This window comes from Lutra lutra, chromosome 4 (genome assembly GCF_902655055.1).
Source record: "Lutra lutra chromosome 4, mLutLut1.2, whole genome shotgun sequence".
Classification (NCBI taxonomy): domain Eukaryota; kingdom Metazoa; phylum Chordata; class Mammalia; order Carnivora; family Mustelidae; genus Lutra; species Lutra lutra.
Genome location: NC_062281.1, coordinates 98528186 through 98545440, shown reverse-complemented (window position 1 = coordinate 98545440; position 17255 = coordinate 98528186). Strand labels below are relative to the sequence as shown.

The window sequence follows — 17255 nt, the reverse complement described above, 5'->3', positions numbered from 1 at the left end:
GTGAGACAGACCTAGTGCCCTGCAGACTTGACCTCAAAAAGATGATTTATCCTATATTTGCCCATTTCTCTCTGTCTAAACTGCTACCATTGGGGTAAAAATCAATTATCAGCTGGAATGGTTGGCTTTGCTGTATCCCACAGTCACTGGCTGCATTCAGAGGGGCATCTTGTAAATGTCTACATGCATTCAGTACATAGTGTGTGTAGCTCTCTCTTTCTCTCTCTCTCTGTGTGTGTGTGTGTGTGTGTGTGTGTGTGTGTGTGTGTGTCTGTGTACAGATGGTAGTGTCAATGGATTAGTGCCAAGCTCATGTTCTGCCAATGGGGAGGGAATAGTTGTACATTTATATACCAAGTCAGGGGTCCACATTATGCTTACTTTAATATTTGAGGTTGACATCTGCATAGTCTTTAAATATTAATCTGGAATTTTGAGTTCTCATATCACTTGATAACATGAACACTTAAAGCTGCAGGATAACATCCCCTCTAAAAACTGTGTATCAAACATAGATCTTTGACCAATGAGTAAAATGTCTGATGTTCAAACCTAACTGGCACTAATCACATATGACTTTCATGGAACCTGAAATTGACAAACCATGTTGGGGCATGAGAGCTCCCCCTCTGAACAAAATTTCCTTTTATTAATTTTCACATTTTGATCAAGACCTTTCTTTGAAAGCATCACTGATCAAAAGTCAAGTTCTTTCTATTGTATGGTTTTGTCCCTTGGTACCAGGAAGGACTTTTCCTGGTTGTCATGTCCTATGTCAGAGGGAATGTGCACAACAGTTAGAAACCACTTCTGGTCACATCTGAGCAGCAAGGAAGGTTAGCAGGGAGAAACTCTCAGGTACTTCTCATCTAAAGTCTATCTTTTCAGGGCACCTGTGTGGCTCAGTTGGTTAGGTATCCTGACTCTTGATTTTGGGTCAGCTCATGATCTCAGGGTTGTGAGATTGAGCCCTGTGCCAGGCTCTGTGCTCAGTGGGCAGTCTGCTTGAGATTCTCTCCCCCACCCCATGCTCTCTCTCTCTCAAGTAAGCAAATCTTTAAAAAAAAAAAAAAAAGCCTATTTTTTTTTTCAAGGTTTTAAGTGTTGGAAGTAACCCAGAAGGTAACATCACTTTATTGGATAAGTGGTTTTTAAAATAAGTTTGATGGTAAAGAAAATACAAAACTTAACATAATTATATGCAAAAGAAATAACAATTCCAAATTGCATGATGGTTTTAAACCAGGACTCTAGATCTGAAAATAACCAACTGAAATATTTATTGGCATTTATTCCAGTTATGGGGAGAATTGTTCTCCCTGTGAAGGCAAACCTGGAGTCATGCATGCCTCCTAGAAGTCTCTGCTTAAAGCGACCATGAAAGCAGACTAGTGAGTACTGCAGAAGCGCCCTGGAGGAATTAACTGAGTGCATTTGGGAAGACAGAGTGCAGATTTAAGCATGAAGCAGTAGTTGATGAACTTTTTGAAAAATAGCAGAACTTCAAAGATGTTTTAAAACACTATCTCAAAAGAACTCTTTGAAACCAAATGTGTTATTGATAACACAACCCGTAAGGTTGCAAATTCATAAACCGTAAGTCTGGATAAAAATCCAAAGTCAGTTAATAGTTTAGATAAAAGAAAATTTTTGTGAACTCTGAAAATTCTAACCCTTCAGAAAAAGCAAGTGAGAATTAGTGTGAATTTGAAGTGAATAATGAAGTGATTTCTGAAAGGCGATAATCAGTAGACCGGGTTCTTCTCTTTTGCAAGGGCTTGGGAAATGCAGAAAAGGAGTCTTTCCACAGAAGAAGCAGAGAAAAGAAACAGTGTAAGAAAAAGGTATATAGGCCTGTCCAGACATCTTGGAAAAGCTGTCTCATCAGATGTGTCTACTTCAATTCCAGGAAATATTTACTTTCAGGTCACCAGATGGTGTGCAGTCAGGCTGTGGTCCTTTCTTCAGAAGCATCATGTGAATCCAAGAGTCTGTTACCTGAAGTTTGGCAGCACAAAGGTGGTTAGCAATTCCTGATAATTATGGGCCTGTCCTGCGAGGTCAAAAGTCTTTCTGGAGGTGTCTTTCCTGACAGATGAAATTCCCAGGGTGTGAGTTATGATACTTAAGGTCATTGTCTCCTGGGAGTGCACTTCCTCATTCAGGGACCCAGAGATGACATCAGGGGTGGAGTAGGCCAGCAGGTGGAGTGGCAGGTTGTAGGGTGCAGCACAGCCACAGGGCATGGAGTACCTGCTGGGCGTGGGCAGTTTCATGTTTGCTTCTTCAGCATCTGGGTCTGGGGGTGGGGGCTGCTCCTCCTGGAAAGGTAGGATGTTGATGATTGAGTAGGGGTTGACTCTCATTGGGACCACAAGTATAGTGTGTCCTTTCTCTAAGTGTCCCTCGCCCTGTACCACCCCAACCAACATTTTCAATTCAGATGATGGAGGTAGACATGATATTTAGGCTCAACCGACCCTGACTGATTGAGGGATGAGCATGTGAACTGATCTCTTCTAGTCGGAGTCAGTCTCAGGACTTTTATTGTAACTGTTGGGCAAAGAGGACAAAACCCTGTTGGGATTTGTAAGCTGTGAGCCTAGAGCCACTACTGGCCATCTTTGGCATCTCCTGGAAACAGCCAGCCTGGGAATAAAGCCAACACAGAGGACAGAGTGAAGGAGAGAGACCTAATGATATCATTTGAGTCTAATCAGAAGCTGGCTTCAATTCTAAATGAAATTGTAACTTTTAATCAGAACTGCTTAAGCTAGTGGGAGTTGGGTTTCTGACACTAGCAACTGAAGAGTAGTGACTGATTTGGCATATTTCCCATTAGTTTCAAAAGATCCCATCCCGCATTTTGGCATATTTCCCATTATTTTCAAAAGACCCCATTCTGCATTTCCTCCAGGACTTTGCTGTTTTCTCTTCTCTTGCTTCCTATTTATTGACTTTTTCTCCTCAGCAAGATCTCCTCAGCAAGAATCATTCTTCAAACTCTTCCTGAATAAAAAAGAAAAAGCAAAAACAAGTAAATAATCTTAGGATCTTAGAAGACCTAGGATCTTCTTGTGAGCCTGCACAACCTTCTGTTTATTTGCTCTTCTCTCTTTGAATTCTTATTCCTGTGTGTGTGTGTGTGTGTGTGTGTGTGTGTGTAAAAATTCCATCTTAATCTGTTTGGGCTGTTATAACAAAATACCACAGACTGGGTAGCTTATAGACGACAGAAACCAATTTTGGAGGCTGGGAAGTTCAAGGTCATGGTACTCACCATGGTCTTACTCGAGTGAGAGATTTTTTTCTAGTTCATAACTGGTCCTTCTCAGCTATGTCCTCACTTGATGGAAGGGCCAAGAGATCTCTGTGGGGTCTTTTATAAGAACATTAATCCCATGAGAGTGGAGCCCCCACTCTCATGACCTAGTAACCTCCAAAAGATCTCACCTCCTAATACCATTATATTGGGCATTTGGATTTCAACACATGAATTTTAGGGAGAAAAAACTTCAGACTACAGCAAGCCTCCTATACTGACCATTTTATTTCCTCACTTCTCATTCTCTTCTCAACCCACTATGATATGACTTCCACTCCTATCTTCCTTTGAAACTGTTTCTAGTAAGGTTAACAATGACTTACTGATAGTCCAATATATGGGTTCTGATCTTCGCTGAACTCTGTGCTACCCTAGAGGGCCCAGTGGAGGTCATATATCTGGATTCAAAACATAATACATCTATGGCATTTGTAATCAGTCCTAATGAGGCCGACGTCAACATTTTTTCTTTTCAAGCCTTTTCTTGCTACCCTTTTCTGTGATGAGTAGAAATCCATGCTATGGTCTAGCAGTCAACTGTAATGTAGTTCTGAACTGTACTTCTTCTGGAAATGTAATTTTGCTTTGTGCTGGAAGAGTGAAGTTTGCACATTTTGTGAAAGAAGGGCTAGGGCTGTGATAATCTTACATTATCACGTATATATCTATATAATCTATCCTATTGACCCTTTGGACACTGTTAAATGTAGAACAAATGAGAAACTACCCATTTCAATAAAAGATGGTTTAGATGGCACCTATTGAAAGAATGCAGGTAGCTGATGGAGACCCTCCAGCCTGAGATGGAGGAATGGATGGGGAGTAAAGAACTTTTGGGGGATTTAAACTTTACTGGAGTAGAGGATTCTAGTTTTTGAAACTTTCTCACTGAGGTCTTCAACATGAAAGGCTACCCATATTGTTCAAATATGGGCACTACTACTTTTATGTTGCAGATTCCTAGACTAGAATTCTAGCTCAGACTCCTTTCCTGAGCTTCAGTGTGTGTATCTAGTGCCTGATTATGTATCCTCTTGGATGTCCTATAGTCCTCTCCAACTGGCTTCAACTTCCTTCCAACTGTAGTTTGCTTTTTCTCCTGGGCACCACCATCCCTTAGCTGTCAGGAAACCTGGAATGATTCCAGGTTCCTCTTTCTCTACATTGCCCCTATGTCTATCTACTTTTTTTTTTTTTTTAAGATTTTATTTGTTAGAAAGAGAGAGAGAAAGAGCACACAAGCAGGCAGAGAGGCAGGCAGACATGGAGAGAGAAACAGGCTCCCTGCTGAGCAAGGAGCCGGATGCGGTACTCGATCCCAGGACCCTGGGATCATGACCTGAGCCGAAGGCAGAGGCTTAACCCACTGAGCCACCCAGGTGTCCCATCTATCTACTTCTTGGTAGGAATCCCAGTATGTAAGTTAGAAATCCTCATGAAATCTTCTGGCCTTTGCCCTCCAATCATTGTTCATACTAAGTGATTTTTGAAAGGTGCAAATTTGATTTTGTAACTCATTGTTTAAAATTTTTGCCGTGATAGTTGTACAAAGATAAGACTCCTTGGATCAGTTTAATGGGACCCTTCATCTTCCCAGTTCTTGACATGCTCTCTTGGAATTCTTCCATGCTATCTCTTTCAGGGTCTTCTTGATGTTGTTCCCCAAGTGATCCGCTTTTCTTCTCTACTGCTGTTACTTTTTATTTGGATAATTTGTATGGGTTCTTCAGGACTCAGTATAGAGACCTCAAAATTCAGAAAATCTTTCTCCCCTGACCATCCTCTCTAAGGTAGAGAGGGTCTACTTTTGGTTAATGAATATCATAGCACTTACCTCATGGGAATTATATTTGCCTGTTTTTTCCCCTTACTCTCAACTCCTTGAAGGCAGACTTCTCTTGTTCATCTTAGCATCTCACTATCTTCTAAAGAGTTTTGTCAAATGTATAAAATAGTAGTCCTCAAACAAAGTAAAACAAATTCTAATATTAGAGTGGGTTGCATCTTACAAGGCAGAGCTGGTCCAGAGGAAAATATAGGGACTCTGGCTATGGCTATCGATATCAAATCTTTGAATTAAAATAGAATTGGGAAATACATCAAAAGCTATTCATTAATTCTATAAATTAATATTTTCAAATAGGTATTTGGCATCATGCAGAAGTACCTTTAGTTGTGCAAGATGATGCATATTTGATTTATAATTAACAGAAATTTTCGTCAGTGTAATAATTATAACAATTTAGATAATATGCATTAGTTGCCAGCTTTGCTTACCTCAAAGTTGGTTATTTTAAGTTTCTTCTATTTAATATAAGTAAAATCATCAGTAAATTATGCAAGAAAACAAAACAAAAATCCCAAAAGCTTCAGATGGGTTTCCGGCACATTAACTAAAAATTTTATGAAATCAGCATAAATTTTGCTTTGCAACATTCAGGACATATTACTTCTATACTTTATGCTTTCCATATCCTCAGGAGACAGCCGTTGGAAAAGTGGTTTCCTGGGATGTATTTAACTTTTGTTGACAGTGAGGACACCAACAAAATTAATAACATTTTGCATTAGTTAAGTCTTTTTACCTTTCAATGAACACGTATACATAATAACTTAGAGATACATTTTATAGGAAAAAATAATCATGTTGAAAGTAGAAATTTTTGTGCCCCTCAAAATACACCTTAACAGAAATTTGATTTTGAGGAATTCAAATAAGATGATGTAGTTAATTGATGGCCTCAGGGCCCACGAATGCTCTCTCACAGGGATGTGTAAGATATGGTTGCTGAAATCAGGGGGCTGGTGGTCAAAGGGGATGTCAACACAGTAGTGAGCCAGGCAAGTTCTTGAACACCCAAGGGTGCCTCTTCCTTTTAATCTTTGATAGTTATTTCAGAAGGGAAGATATGTTATCTCCTTCACTGTCTTCTTCCCACAAGCCTCTTCTCTTCAAGTAAACCTATTAATGGGGCACACAGGGAAAGGAGAGCAACTCTCCTGGATGACTGTGTGTAGGATTACACTGGTCCCTGTATCAGTGTATGGCTTTACCGATTGAACCCTGGACAACAAAGGAGATATTCTGGGGAAAAGATGTATAATCTGGATGAGACAATGTTAATCAAAATCTAACTACTTGCACAAAAGTCCTTAGGAAGTTACTTTTACATCTAGCTCCTCATAGTCACACTACAGAAGGGTTACTACTCTTTCCTTTTTTTTTTTTAAGCCATATTATTTGGTAGTTGGACATTTAGATAAGTTGTATAAAGATGTGTATAAAGATACAATAGAATTTTAAGAGAAATCAAACAAGAATTCCAGTACATAGAAAATTTAATTTAAAATAAAATAGTTCATCAAGAAATTTTAATTCAGTGCCTTGGTACCAGATGCTTCAGGGTAAGTTTGGGTCTGATCTCAAATCAGTTCAGATAAATAGCTATAACCAAGAATTTATATATATGAATATGTATATATGTACCCATATATGTATACATGTATGTATGTCTGTATACACATTCATGCATACATATATTAACTTATTTATGTATATATTCAAGAGTTATAAATTCAAGACACATATAGATTCAAGATATATAGGAATTCAAGATATATATAGATTTACGATATATAAAAATCTGCCCTCACTCAGAGGTGGAATTCTTCAGCTTTCTCACGGCACAGATTTTGGAAAAATTACTCCTAAAAGGAACACATTAACCATAGATGGAACAGATCTCTACTCCCCCACTTTTAAGTATTGTACTCTTAAGGTTGTTAAATCAGGTATAGAATGAAACTTTTTTATTTTTATTTTTTTTAAATTAGAGACAATTCTGAGGTGGAAGAAACCTATGCACTTGGGCCTGTCTTCAGGTAGAGGATGAACTAAAGCCATGAAGAGAGATGGACTGTTTGTTCTTCGTTTAAAAGTTTATATTTCTCACCTACTGGAGTATAAACATCTATTTCATGAAGTGATTTTCTTAAAATAATCTTTTCTTCAGCTATAGACACAGTAAAGTAGCCATGTACAATTAAATTTTTAGCTTGCTTCCAATCTGACTTTTTTTCCCAGAAAAGCTTCCTCCAACGTTAGTAGCAGTAGCAAGTAAGCAACAGCAGAAGTGTGGTTCTCTATGCAAATGAGACTATTTGTAGTTGTTAGGTCTTTTCAGCAAAACGTTTTGTAGAAGTTTCTTGGGGTGCACACTTTTCTTTAGTGCATACCCAAAGATTGTGTTCTCACAGGTGGATGAGCTTAAGTAGGTTTCCAAAATCCCCAGTACTTTCACTTTTGTGTGGCCTTTTAAAATGTAATTTAAAACACTCTCTATGATCTAATAAATGTACTATGTTGTTAAAAATTGACAAAGATACCAGTTTAGATTCTAAATTTGGGTTTACCTACCTCAGTTGAAGCATCAAGACCATAAAGAATATGAAAATTTTATTTTTATAAGGAGATTTACACAGAAAAAAACACATTTCTGTTCTGTGGGTTTTATTTTAGTTAGCTTGTTCCTGTTGTGTGCACACAACTAGTAGATGCCTTTCTTTCTTTCTTTCTTTGGCCAGGGATGCTTCTGATATAATATCTGAATTAGGAAGAATTTTGTTTTAGCTTAAGTGGTAAAAACTATAGGTCAAAATCCATGAAGAAGAGTTCTCTAGGTGAATAAGAAAAATACAAAAAAATTAGGAAAATATGTAAACTCAAGTTATGAGGTATTTCAGAGATACAGTGCCAGTAAAAATGCTCTTTCCCACTATTTGCAACTGCCAGAGCTCTTGCTTTAGTCTTTCTGTCTGCACACTTGAAGAAACGTGGAAAAGTTTGAGATAAAAGCCCTTTTGCTCATGTGAGGGCTGCTATAGTTCAGAGCGGAGTCAGAAAAAGAAAGTTGTAAAGTAATATTTAAATGTATTTATATAAGAACAAAAAATATCCTTAAAAAGTTACTAAAAGGTTTTTTTTTTTTAAGTCCTAAAAACACTCACTTTTATAGGGCACATGATTGTCTGTGTGACCACTCTTTCCAGAGGGAGTTTTTTGTTTTTAAATACTACTAAAGTATGACTTATTCAAATTAGATTTTCCATGCTGTATTTAGTCTCACAGATATGTTTAGTTCTAAAACTGTGGTTTACTGTGTTCTGGGGAGTATGTATATAAAAAAATCCCAGGAAACCCTTACACCTAACTCAGATGCAGTCAGTGCATCCTACACCATGATCTCTCAAGTCCTGTAGCTTATTGCTTCCGTTAACCAGAAATCCTGAATTCTCTGTATCTAACTTTCTCTGGCTAGAATCTGGGAAAATGACCCATGATCATTTCTTCTAAATAGCCAAGTTTTTAAAGTTTATCAAAATTTGATGATCTTTTTCTAAGAGTCAAATAGGTCATTCCTCTGATAGAGTAAGAACCAGGAATTTCCAGCAAAACAGATTTCATTATGTACAATGCATACACCAGAAGCTCACAGATCACACATGAATCTCAGTCAACACACACAGCATTCACTCAAGGGGTAAATGAGTAATGAGCCAAACATACATACATGTGCAAATGTACAATTAACAGCATATTATTTTAGATCCTAATGTCCTTTGAATATTAAAAATGAGTCAGGAGACACTTCTGGTGACAGCCGTATGGAAGCTCTAGGTTGCAATTTTCATGTAGAAGTAGCTTCATATCACATCTCGTGAGGTTCGTATTGCACAGCAAAGCACCATGCTGAATATCATGCCAAAGATCTGCAACAGGAGGAACCACTTGTTAATGACTTTCAAACAATAGAAACTGATTTTAAAAAAAGGAAAAGCAAACTGCATGGGTGTCTAATAATTAAAGCCAAAAATTACTGACTGTAAGTGACATTTTTATATATACTACTTAATTATGGTTGCTGGCTAAAGACTTCCATATTAACATGTGAACTATTAGTTGTTTACACTTAGGTCTAAAGAGTCTCCTGATGTTGGAAAAGCTCTGAACTTTTGCAACAGTGACCACATATTACAAAGTAGAGCATCTTTTCATTTTTCCTGCTCCATTTTAAGGTACAAATGATGCTTCACTATTTAACTCAATAGTTTGCCCAAAGCATAAACTAAGGTGTTAGAACTATGGTATTACTGATGTCTTCTGCCTCTTGGATAATTCTTTGAAAAGCCAAATACTTGGCAAATCCAATAGCCATTGGTATAGTTTGAATAGAAGGATGTCAAAAGATCTTTCTTGTTCTCAATCATTTCCCCAACAATTTCCTAGACCCCATAGAATGTTATCAGCGGGTGCAATGTTTATAAACTACTGTCAGTGTTTGTTTAAAGAAATCTGTACCATAACCCTATGATTCTCTCCTTAATCCATCCTTCATCAGACTAGAATCTATAAATGTTCAATTTAAAAAGCCATGTACTATCTGCTATATGGAAGGGAGAAAGTAGGCTTAATAAAAGCAGCCTGGAGCAGGGCTCTAAGCTCCTGGCTGCCAGAACTCAGTACCAGTGTGTGGCAGAGGAGACACCTCAGGACATCTGGCTCACTGATTGCAACTCTTACCCTAAGAAGAAAGGAGTTACAAAAGGGTCAGATCTGGGGGTGCGGATTCAAGATGACCAATAGAGGGCCTTTCCCGGTAGTGTGGTTGTCAGGTTGGATACAACACTTGCTTCGTCCTGGTTGTACCCTAAAGGGATCCCCTCAGAAAGGAACTTTCTTAGCACTGTCCTGCCACTGTCATGAGTACAGGTGACTGTCTCTACGATGCTCACTCTTTGAGATGATGAAATTGTTAGGGGTGTCTCTTTGGTACCTCTATTATGCAGCCCATTTTCAAATCTTCTGCCTCAAAATTGTTCTCAGGAAGCCACAGAATAGCGAGCAGGCTAGCCCCAGAGCAGGTGAGGAGGGCCTGAGAGATGTCCCTTGGGCTGGGAGGCCCTCAGTATAGTATTTCACCTGTTGCCCCATCCCGCTGCACTCTAAATACAGAAGAGAGGGAAAGTGCATGTGTGGCCTGGAAAGCTGCCAATTCCTTGATTTTCCTTGCAATTCCCTTTGCCCCCACCTTAGCTGATGCCATGAATTCATCTACATACAGAACTAGAGGGTAAGTACTACCTCAGCATCAGCTGTTATTACTCAGCCCTGGACGGTGGAAATCACCACTTTCCTAGCCTGACTCAAATCCTGCTTCCCTCCAGCTTACCTCCACACGGCAACACAGGTCCTTCTATCCCTCGGCGGCTTCCTTCTACCTTAAGGACAGAGCCCAATCCCTCAAAAGGGCACACAAAGACCACAGTTTTGCGGACTCTCACAGCCTCCTCACTGTCCTCTCTTCCCGCGGGCCCCTACCAGTTCTTGCGCGCTCGTGGGCTTTGGAGGCCCAGAGCCATCTGCAGGTGCCCGGATGCACTGTGCTTCCCGCTTCTGCATGTTATTCCTTCTGTCGGGGTTCTGGTTTGGGAGGCTCAGATTGTGTACAGAGCCAGCATTCGTTGAGTGCTATCTTCCAGACACTTCAGATGAGTTAATGCCTACAAATACTTTATATGTATTATCCCATTTCATCTTCACAACAATCTTAGGAGGTTGGAACATTAAAATCCTCATTTTACAGATGAGGTAAGTGAGGACTAGAGAAACTAAAAAACTTTCCCATGATCCCAGGGCTTGTAAGTAGTGGAGCTAGGAGGTGAACCCAGATTGGGGTGCCAGAGCTTGCGCTATTATTCCCTACACTACACTACTTCTGCAAATCATAGGTAAGAGAGATTTACCTGGTGGGCTATTTTAAATTTCTAACAGTAAGAAGAGACCCAGAATTGGAAATCACTTGTCTAGTTTAAGCTTGCTGGTCTTAATGTGGGACGTTATTGCAATGATAAACTCAAGGTCATAATTAGGTTCAAGTTAAAATTGGTATCATATTTGAGAGAACTGAGTATTGATAATCAAATGCTTTGTTCTTAGAAGATGTCCTGTCAACAACCATCTGTCTTTTATGAGAAATCTCTCCTAAGATACTGCCGTATCACACTTGAAGACAAATAAGATGCAAAGGCTTCTTAGAAAGCAAAAAAGGTAAGTTCTGGAACTTTCTCACCGTGAGACCTGCAATCCCAATACCAACAATTCCGATGAGCTGGAGCTTAACACTGATTATGGCCTCAATTTCATCAATGCAATTCTGTTTTGGAAAAAAAAAAAGTCAGGAATAACAAATGATGTATCTGTGCGTTATCACTCTGATCCAACACTCTCCTTCTCTATAGCATTCTGTTAAAGTTAATCCATGTCAGCTTCTGCTCACATTTAAACCACTTCTCATAGATAGCACCATTCTGATAACCTTAAAGCGAAAGTGTGTATTGGGGAAAAAAATATAATCCTCTTCTTTTGGTGGAATGTTCCTATTTAGGCCAACGACGGCTTCAGAACCTAAAACCTGGCTGGAGGAAGCTATTCTAGGACCTGAAGCATTTAAAAATTTGGGGCATCTTCTTGCTTTTGGCATATAAAAATAAGTAAAATATCCCCCAAATAGTAGTCCCTTGCTTTTGTGTTGTCATTAATAACTTAAAAGACTTTCTGCATACTTGGTCCAATTTACTATGCAAGGTAGGTATTACTTAGTAAGAGGCTTAAAAGTCTGTACAGGTTCAAATTAAACAAAGGAAAACTGAATGTTAGCAGTTAGAGGACCACTCTTTTCTATGATGGCTGGGCTGCATGTATCTCTATCCTTTCATTTGCCCCATAGAGACTTGTGCAGGGCAGGTTCAAAGAAAAGGGGTTATTGGACAGAGAACAGAGCAGACCATTTGTAATTATAATTAGTTTCTCCAGTTTCTATTTGGAATCCTCTTAAGCACGGAGGTATGCAATTTTGTCTTTAGGCTGCCCAGGTCCTTTTACTTGTCACTGGTCAACTCCCTTTAACACTCACATAAGCTATATAAAACCTTACCACTATTCTTGTGTCTTCTATCATACTGCATTCATTCATCAATCATTCATTCAACAAACTGTTCTTGAGCATCTACATTGCATCAGTCAGTCACTGGAATGATATAGTAGATATGAAGATACATGATTTCTTCTGCCCTTAGGGAGCTCACAGCTTAGAAAAGGATATAGACCACAAAAAATAATACATTATAATACATTCTAATAAAAGTTTGAGAACCACTATACTAGATATTGGCTCTCTCACTGGAGAAAATGGGAGTCAACCTATAGTAAATCCTCCAACCTTCTTCTCCTTCACCTATAAACTTACATGCTCCATTCAGGGCCAGGCAGTGTTGAAGGCAGTGAGCATGCAAAGTCAACAAGGGAGCTCTGCTCCTTACTTCCTTCTCTCTTATAAAGTCAAAGAAGTACCCTTCTCTGTTGAAAGTTAACTCTTTTACTAGAGCCAGACCTCATTCCTTATTATCTCTCAGGAAGCCTGTGCTGTCAGTTATCTTCTTGTCTTCCATACATTCAGCCTCTACTTTTCCATTGACATTTCCACTCATCGTATAATGCCATGCCTGTGTACTTTAGTCTAAAACAAAACAATCCTCTCTAGTGTTGTCCTCCTCTCGCTCTACCCATATCCCCCCCTTGCTTTCACACCAGCTTCTTTTTGTAAGAGAAATATGGTTTATTTTTGCTTACTGTTGAAATTTGGGAAATTCATTAGTTCCCCCTTATCTGTGGTTTTGCTTTTGCAGTTTGCTACCTCTGGTGAACCATGGGTCTGGAAGCAGATGATCCTCCTAACATATTGTTAAGTCATTAGTAGTCCAATGACCTAGTTATCTCATCATTTTATCATCTCACATCATCCCAAGAACAAGGGTGAGTACGGTATGGCAAGATATTTTAAGTGAGAAAGAGACCACATTCATATAACTGTTATTACAATATATTATTATGATTGCCTATTTTATTATTTGTTATTGTTCATGTCTTACTGTGCCTAATTTATAAATTAAACTTTAGATATTATGTATAGGAGAAAAGACAGTATATGTAGGGTTTGGTACTATTCATGTTTCAGCCATCCACTGGGGTCTTGCAACATATCCCTTGCCGATAAGGGGGAACTACTACAGATTATTAAAGAAAAGAAAATAAGACATATTTGTATGTCTTACACTAAAGGTAATCACTAACACTGCTGGTGTATTTTTTTTTAAGATTTTATTTTTCTAAATGTGAAAAATAAGATTTTGTTTTTCTAAATGTGGGGCTTGAACTTACAACCCAGAGATCACAACCCAGAACTCACATCCCAGAGCTCTACCAACTGTGTCAGCCAGCCACCTTTATTGGTGTATTCTTTTCTCTCTTTCCTTTTTTTTTTTTTTTTAAGATTTTATATATTTGAGAGAGAGTGAGAGAGAGCATGAGCAGGGGGGAAGGTGCAGGGGGAGAAGGAGAGGGAAGAGCAGACTCCCCACTGAGCATGGAGCCCAATGCGGGGCTCATCCCAGGACCTCGAGACCATGACCTGAGCTGAAGTCAGACGCTCTACTGACTGAGTCACCCAGGTGCCCCTGGTATATTCTTTTTTTTTTTTTTTTTAAGATTTTATTTGCTTATTTGACAGACAGAGATCACAAGTAGGCAGAGAGGCAGGCAGAGAGAGAAAGAGAGAGAGGAGGAAGCAGAGAGCCTGATATGGGGCTCAATCCTAGGACCCTGGGATCATGACCCAAGCCGAACGCAGAGGTTTTAAACCACTGAGCTACCCAGGTGCCCCGCCCCTGGTATATTCTTAAACACAAACACACACTTAGTTCATTCTTTATATCCAACTATGTGCTTTTTAGACTTAAAATTATGACTTCAAAATTACTTTCTTTAAAAATTCTTTGAAATACTGGCTTTTAATGATTATAAAATAATTCATCATAAGATAGTACATAATTTAGACAATCCCTTATTTTTTCATATTAGTGGCCAATTCAGTACTCTATTTTTATGAATAACGCTGCAATAATACCACATCTCTGATTTCTTTTCCTTAAAATAAATTGAGGAGTGGAATTTCTGAATCAGAGGGCATGAACATACTTAACTCATTTGTCTTTAAATTTCTTTTAAAATTTCAACTCCAGTTACTTAACATACAGTGTTATATCAGTTTCAGGTGTACAATTAACACTTCCATACATCACCCCATCTCGTCACAAGTGCCCTCTGAAATGCCCATCACCTATTGAACCGAGCCCCTCACCCCCCTCTCTGTGGTAATCATCAGTTTGTTCTCTCTAGTGAAGAGTCTGTTTCTTGGTTTCTCTCTCTCCCTCCTATATTTTCTCCCTTTTGCTTATTTCTTAAACTCCACATATGAGTGAAATCATATGGTAGCATTATACTCGCCAGCTCCATCCAGGTCACTGCAAATGGAGAAATTTCATTCTTTTTAGTGGTGTAGTAATATTCCATTGTGTGTGTGTCTGTGTGTATACACCGTATCTTCTTTATTCATTCCTCAGTCAAGGGACATTTGGGCTACTTTCATATTTTGGCTATTGTTGATAATGGTACGATAAACATCAGGGTGCATGAATCACTTTGAATTAGTGTTCTTGTTTTCTTTGGGTTAATACCCAGTAGTGCGATTGCTAGATCTTAAGGTAGCTCTATTTCTAACTCTTTGAGGAGCCTCCATAATATTTTCTACAGCAGGTGCAGCAGTTTGCATTCCCACTGACAGTGCATGAGGATTCCTTTTTCTTTGCATCCCAACCAACACCTGTTCTTTCTTGTGTTGTTTATTTTAGCCATACTGAAAGGTGTGAGGTGATATCTCATTGTAGTTTTGATTTGCATTCCCCTCATGATTAGTGATATTGAGCATTTTTTCATGTGGCTGTTGACCATCTGTATGTCTTCTTTGGATAAATGTTCATGTCTTTTACCTATTTTTTAATTAGATTATTTGTTTTTTTTGGGTGTTGAGTTTTGTGAGTTCTTTATATATTTTGGATACTAACCCTTTATCAGATATGTCATTTGCAAATATCTTCTCCCATTCGTTAGGTTGTATTTTAGTGTTGTTGATTGTTTCCTTTGCTGTACAGCTGATTTTTATTTTGGTGAAGTTCCAATTTTTTTTTTTTTTTTTGCTTTTATTTTTGCTTTTGTTTCCCTTGCCAAAGGAGGCATATCTAGAAAAATGTTGCTATGGCCAATGTCAAAGAAGTTACTGCCTGTGTTGTCTTCTAGGATATTTTATGGTTTCATGTCTGACATTTAGGTCTTTAATCCATTTTGAGTTTATTTTTGTGTATGATGTAAGAAAGTGGTTCAGTTTCATTCTTTTGCATGTTGCTGTCCAGTTTCCCAGCACCATTTCTTGAAGAGACTTTTTTCCATTGGATATTCTTTCCTGTTTTGTTGAAGATTAATGGGCCTTAGGGTTGTGGGTTTATTTCTGGATTTTCTATTCTGTTCCATTGATCTGTGTGTCTGTTTTTGTGCCAGTACCATACTGTCTTGATCACTACAGCTTTGCCCTATAGCTTAAGTCCAGAATTATGACACCTCCAGCTTTGCTTTTCTTTTTCAAGATTGCTTTAGTTATTCAGGGTCTTTTGTGGTTCCATGCAAATTTTCAGATTATTTGTTCTAGTTCTGTGAAAAAGTTTTTTGGTATTTTGATAGAATTTCATTAAATGTATAGATTGCATTGCATAGTAGATGTTTTAATACTATTTGTTCTTCCAATCCATAATCATGGAATATCTTTCCATTTCTTTAATTGTCTTTAATTTTTTTCATCAGTGTTTTACAGTTCTCAGAGTATAGGTCTTTCACCTCTTTGGTTAGGTTTATTCCTAGGTATTTTATTTTGGGTGCAATTACAAATGGGATTGTTTTCTTAATTTCTCTTTCTGCTGCTTCATTATTGGTGTGTAGAAATGCAACAGATTTCTGTGTGCTGATTTTGTATCCTGAGACTATATTGAATTTGTTTATCAGTTCTAGCAGTTTTTTGGTTGGAGACTTTAAAGTTTTTCTATATATAATATCATGTCATCTGCAAGTAATGAGTGTTTTACTTCTTACTGATTTGGATGCCTTTTATTTCTTGCTGTCTGATTGCTGTGGCTAGGACTTCCAGTACTATTTTGAATAAAAGTGGGGAGTGGACATCCTTGTCTTGTTCCTGACCTTAAGGGAAATGTCTGTTATTTCCCCATTGAGTGTGTTAGCTGTGGGTTTTTCATACATGGCCTTTATTATGTTATATTACCTCTAAACCTACTTTGTTGAGGGTTTTTTTCATGAATAGATTTTATACTTTATCAAATGCTTTCTCTGATTATATGTTTCTTATCCTCTCTCTTATTGATATGATGCAGATTTGTGAATACTGAACTACCCCGGCAACCCGGGAATAAATCCCAGCTGATCATGGTGAGTGATTTTTTAAAATGTACTGTTGGGATTTGGTTTACCAGTATTTTTGTCGAGAATATTTACATCCATGTTCATCAGGCATATTGTCCTAAAGTTCTCTTTGTTGATGGTGTTTCATCTGGTTTTGGTATCAGGGTAATGTTGACTTCATAGAATGAATTTGGAAGTTTTCTTTCCTTTTCTATTTTTTTGGAATAATTCAAGAAGAATAGGTATTGCCTCTTTAAATGTTTGGTAGAATTTGCTTGTGAAGCCATCTGGTACTAGATTTTTGTGGGGGTTTTTGGAGTTTTTGAAGTACTGATTCAATTTCACTGTTAGTATTCAGTCTTTTCACATTTAAAAAAAAAATTTCTTTCTGATTCAGTTGTGAGAGGTTATATGTTTCTAAGAATTTATCCATTTCTTCTAGATGGTCCAATTTGTTGGCATATAGTTTTCCATAATATTCTCTTAAAATTGTTTGTTTTTCCATGGTGTTGG

General features: G+C 38.1%; 1 protein-coding gene across 3 annotated transcripts in view; it reads right to left on the bottom strand.

The window, feature by feature from the left end:
• Positions 1 to 2768: 2768 nt before the first annotated feature.
• Positions 2769 to 17255, bottom strand: part of TSPAN2 (tetraspanin 2) — a 67967-nt gene continuing 53480 nt past the window's right edge. The window contains exons 7-9 of one of the 3 annotated variants that reach the window (XR_007126972.1): positions 11455 to 11538; positions 8896 to 9094; positions 2769 to 3009 (exon numbers count right to left, since the gene is read on the bottom strand). Coding sequence is in view for 2 of the 3 variants with exons in the window: in XM_047728147.1 (XP_047584103.1) it covers positions 9029 to 9094; positions 11455 to 11538 (150 nt within the window). In the remaining variant the exon portion in view is untranslated. Of the gene's footprint in view, positions 3010 to 7766; positions 9095 to 11454; positions 11539 to 17255 lie in introns of those variants that run through there. The other 2 variants (XM_047728147.1, XM_047728148.1) reach the window with 2 other exon arrangements.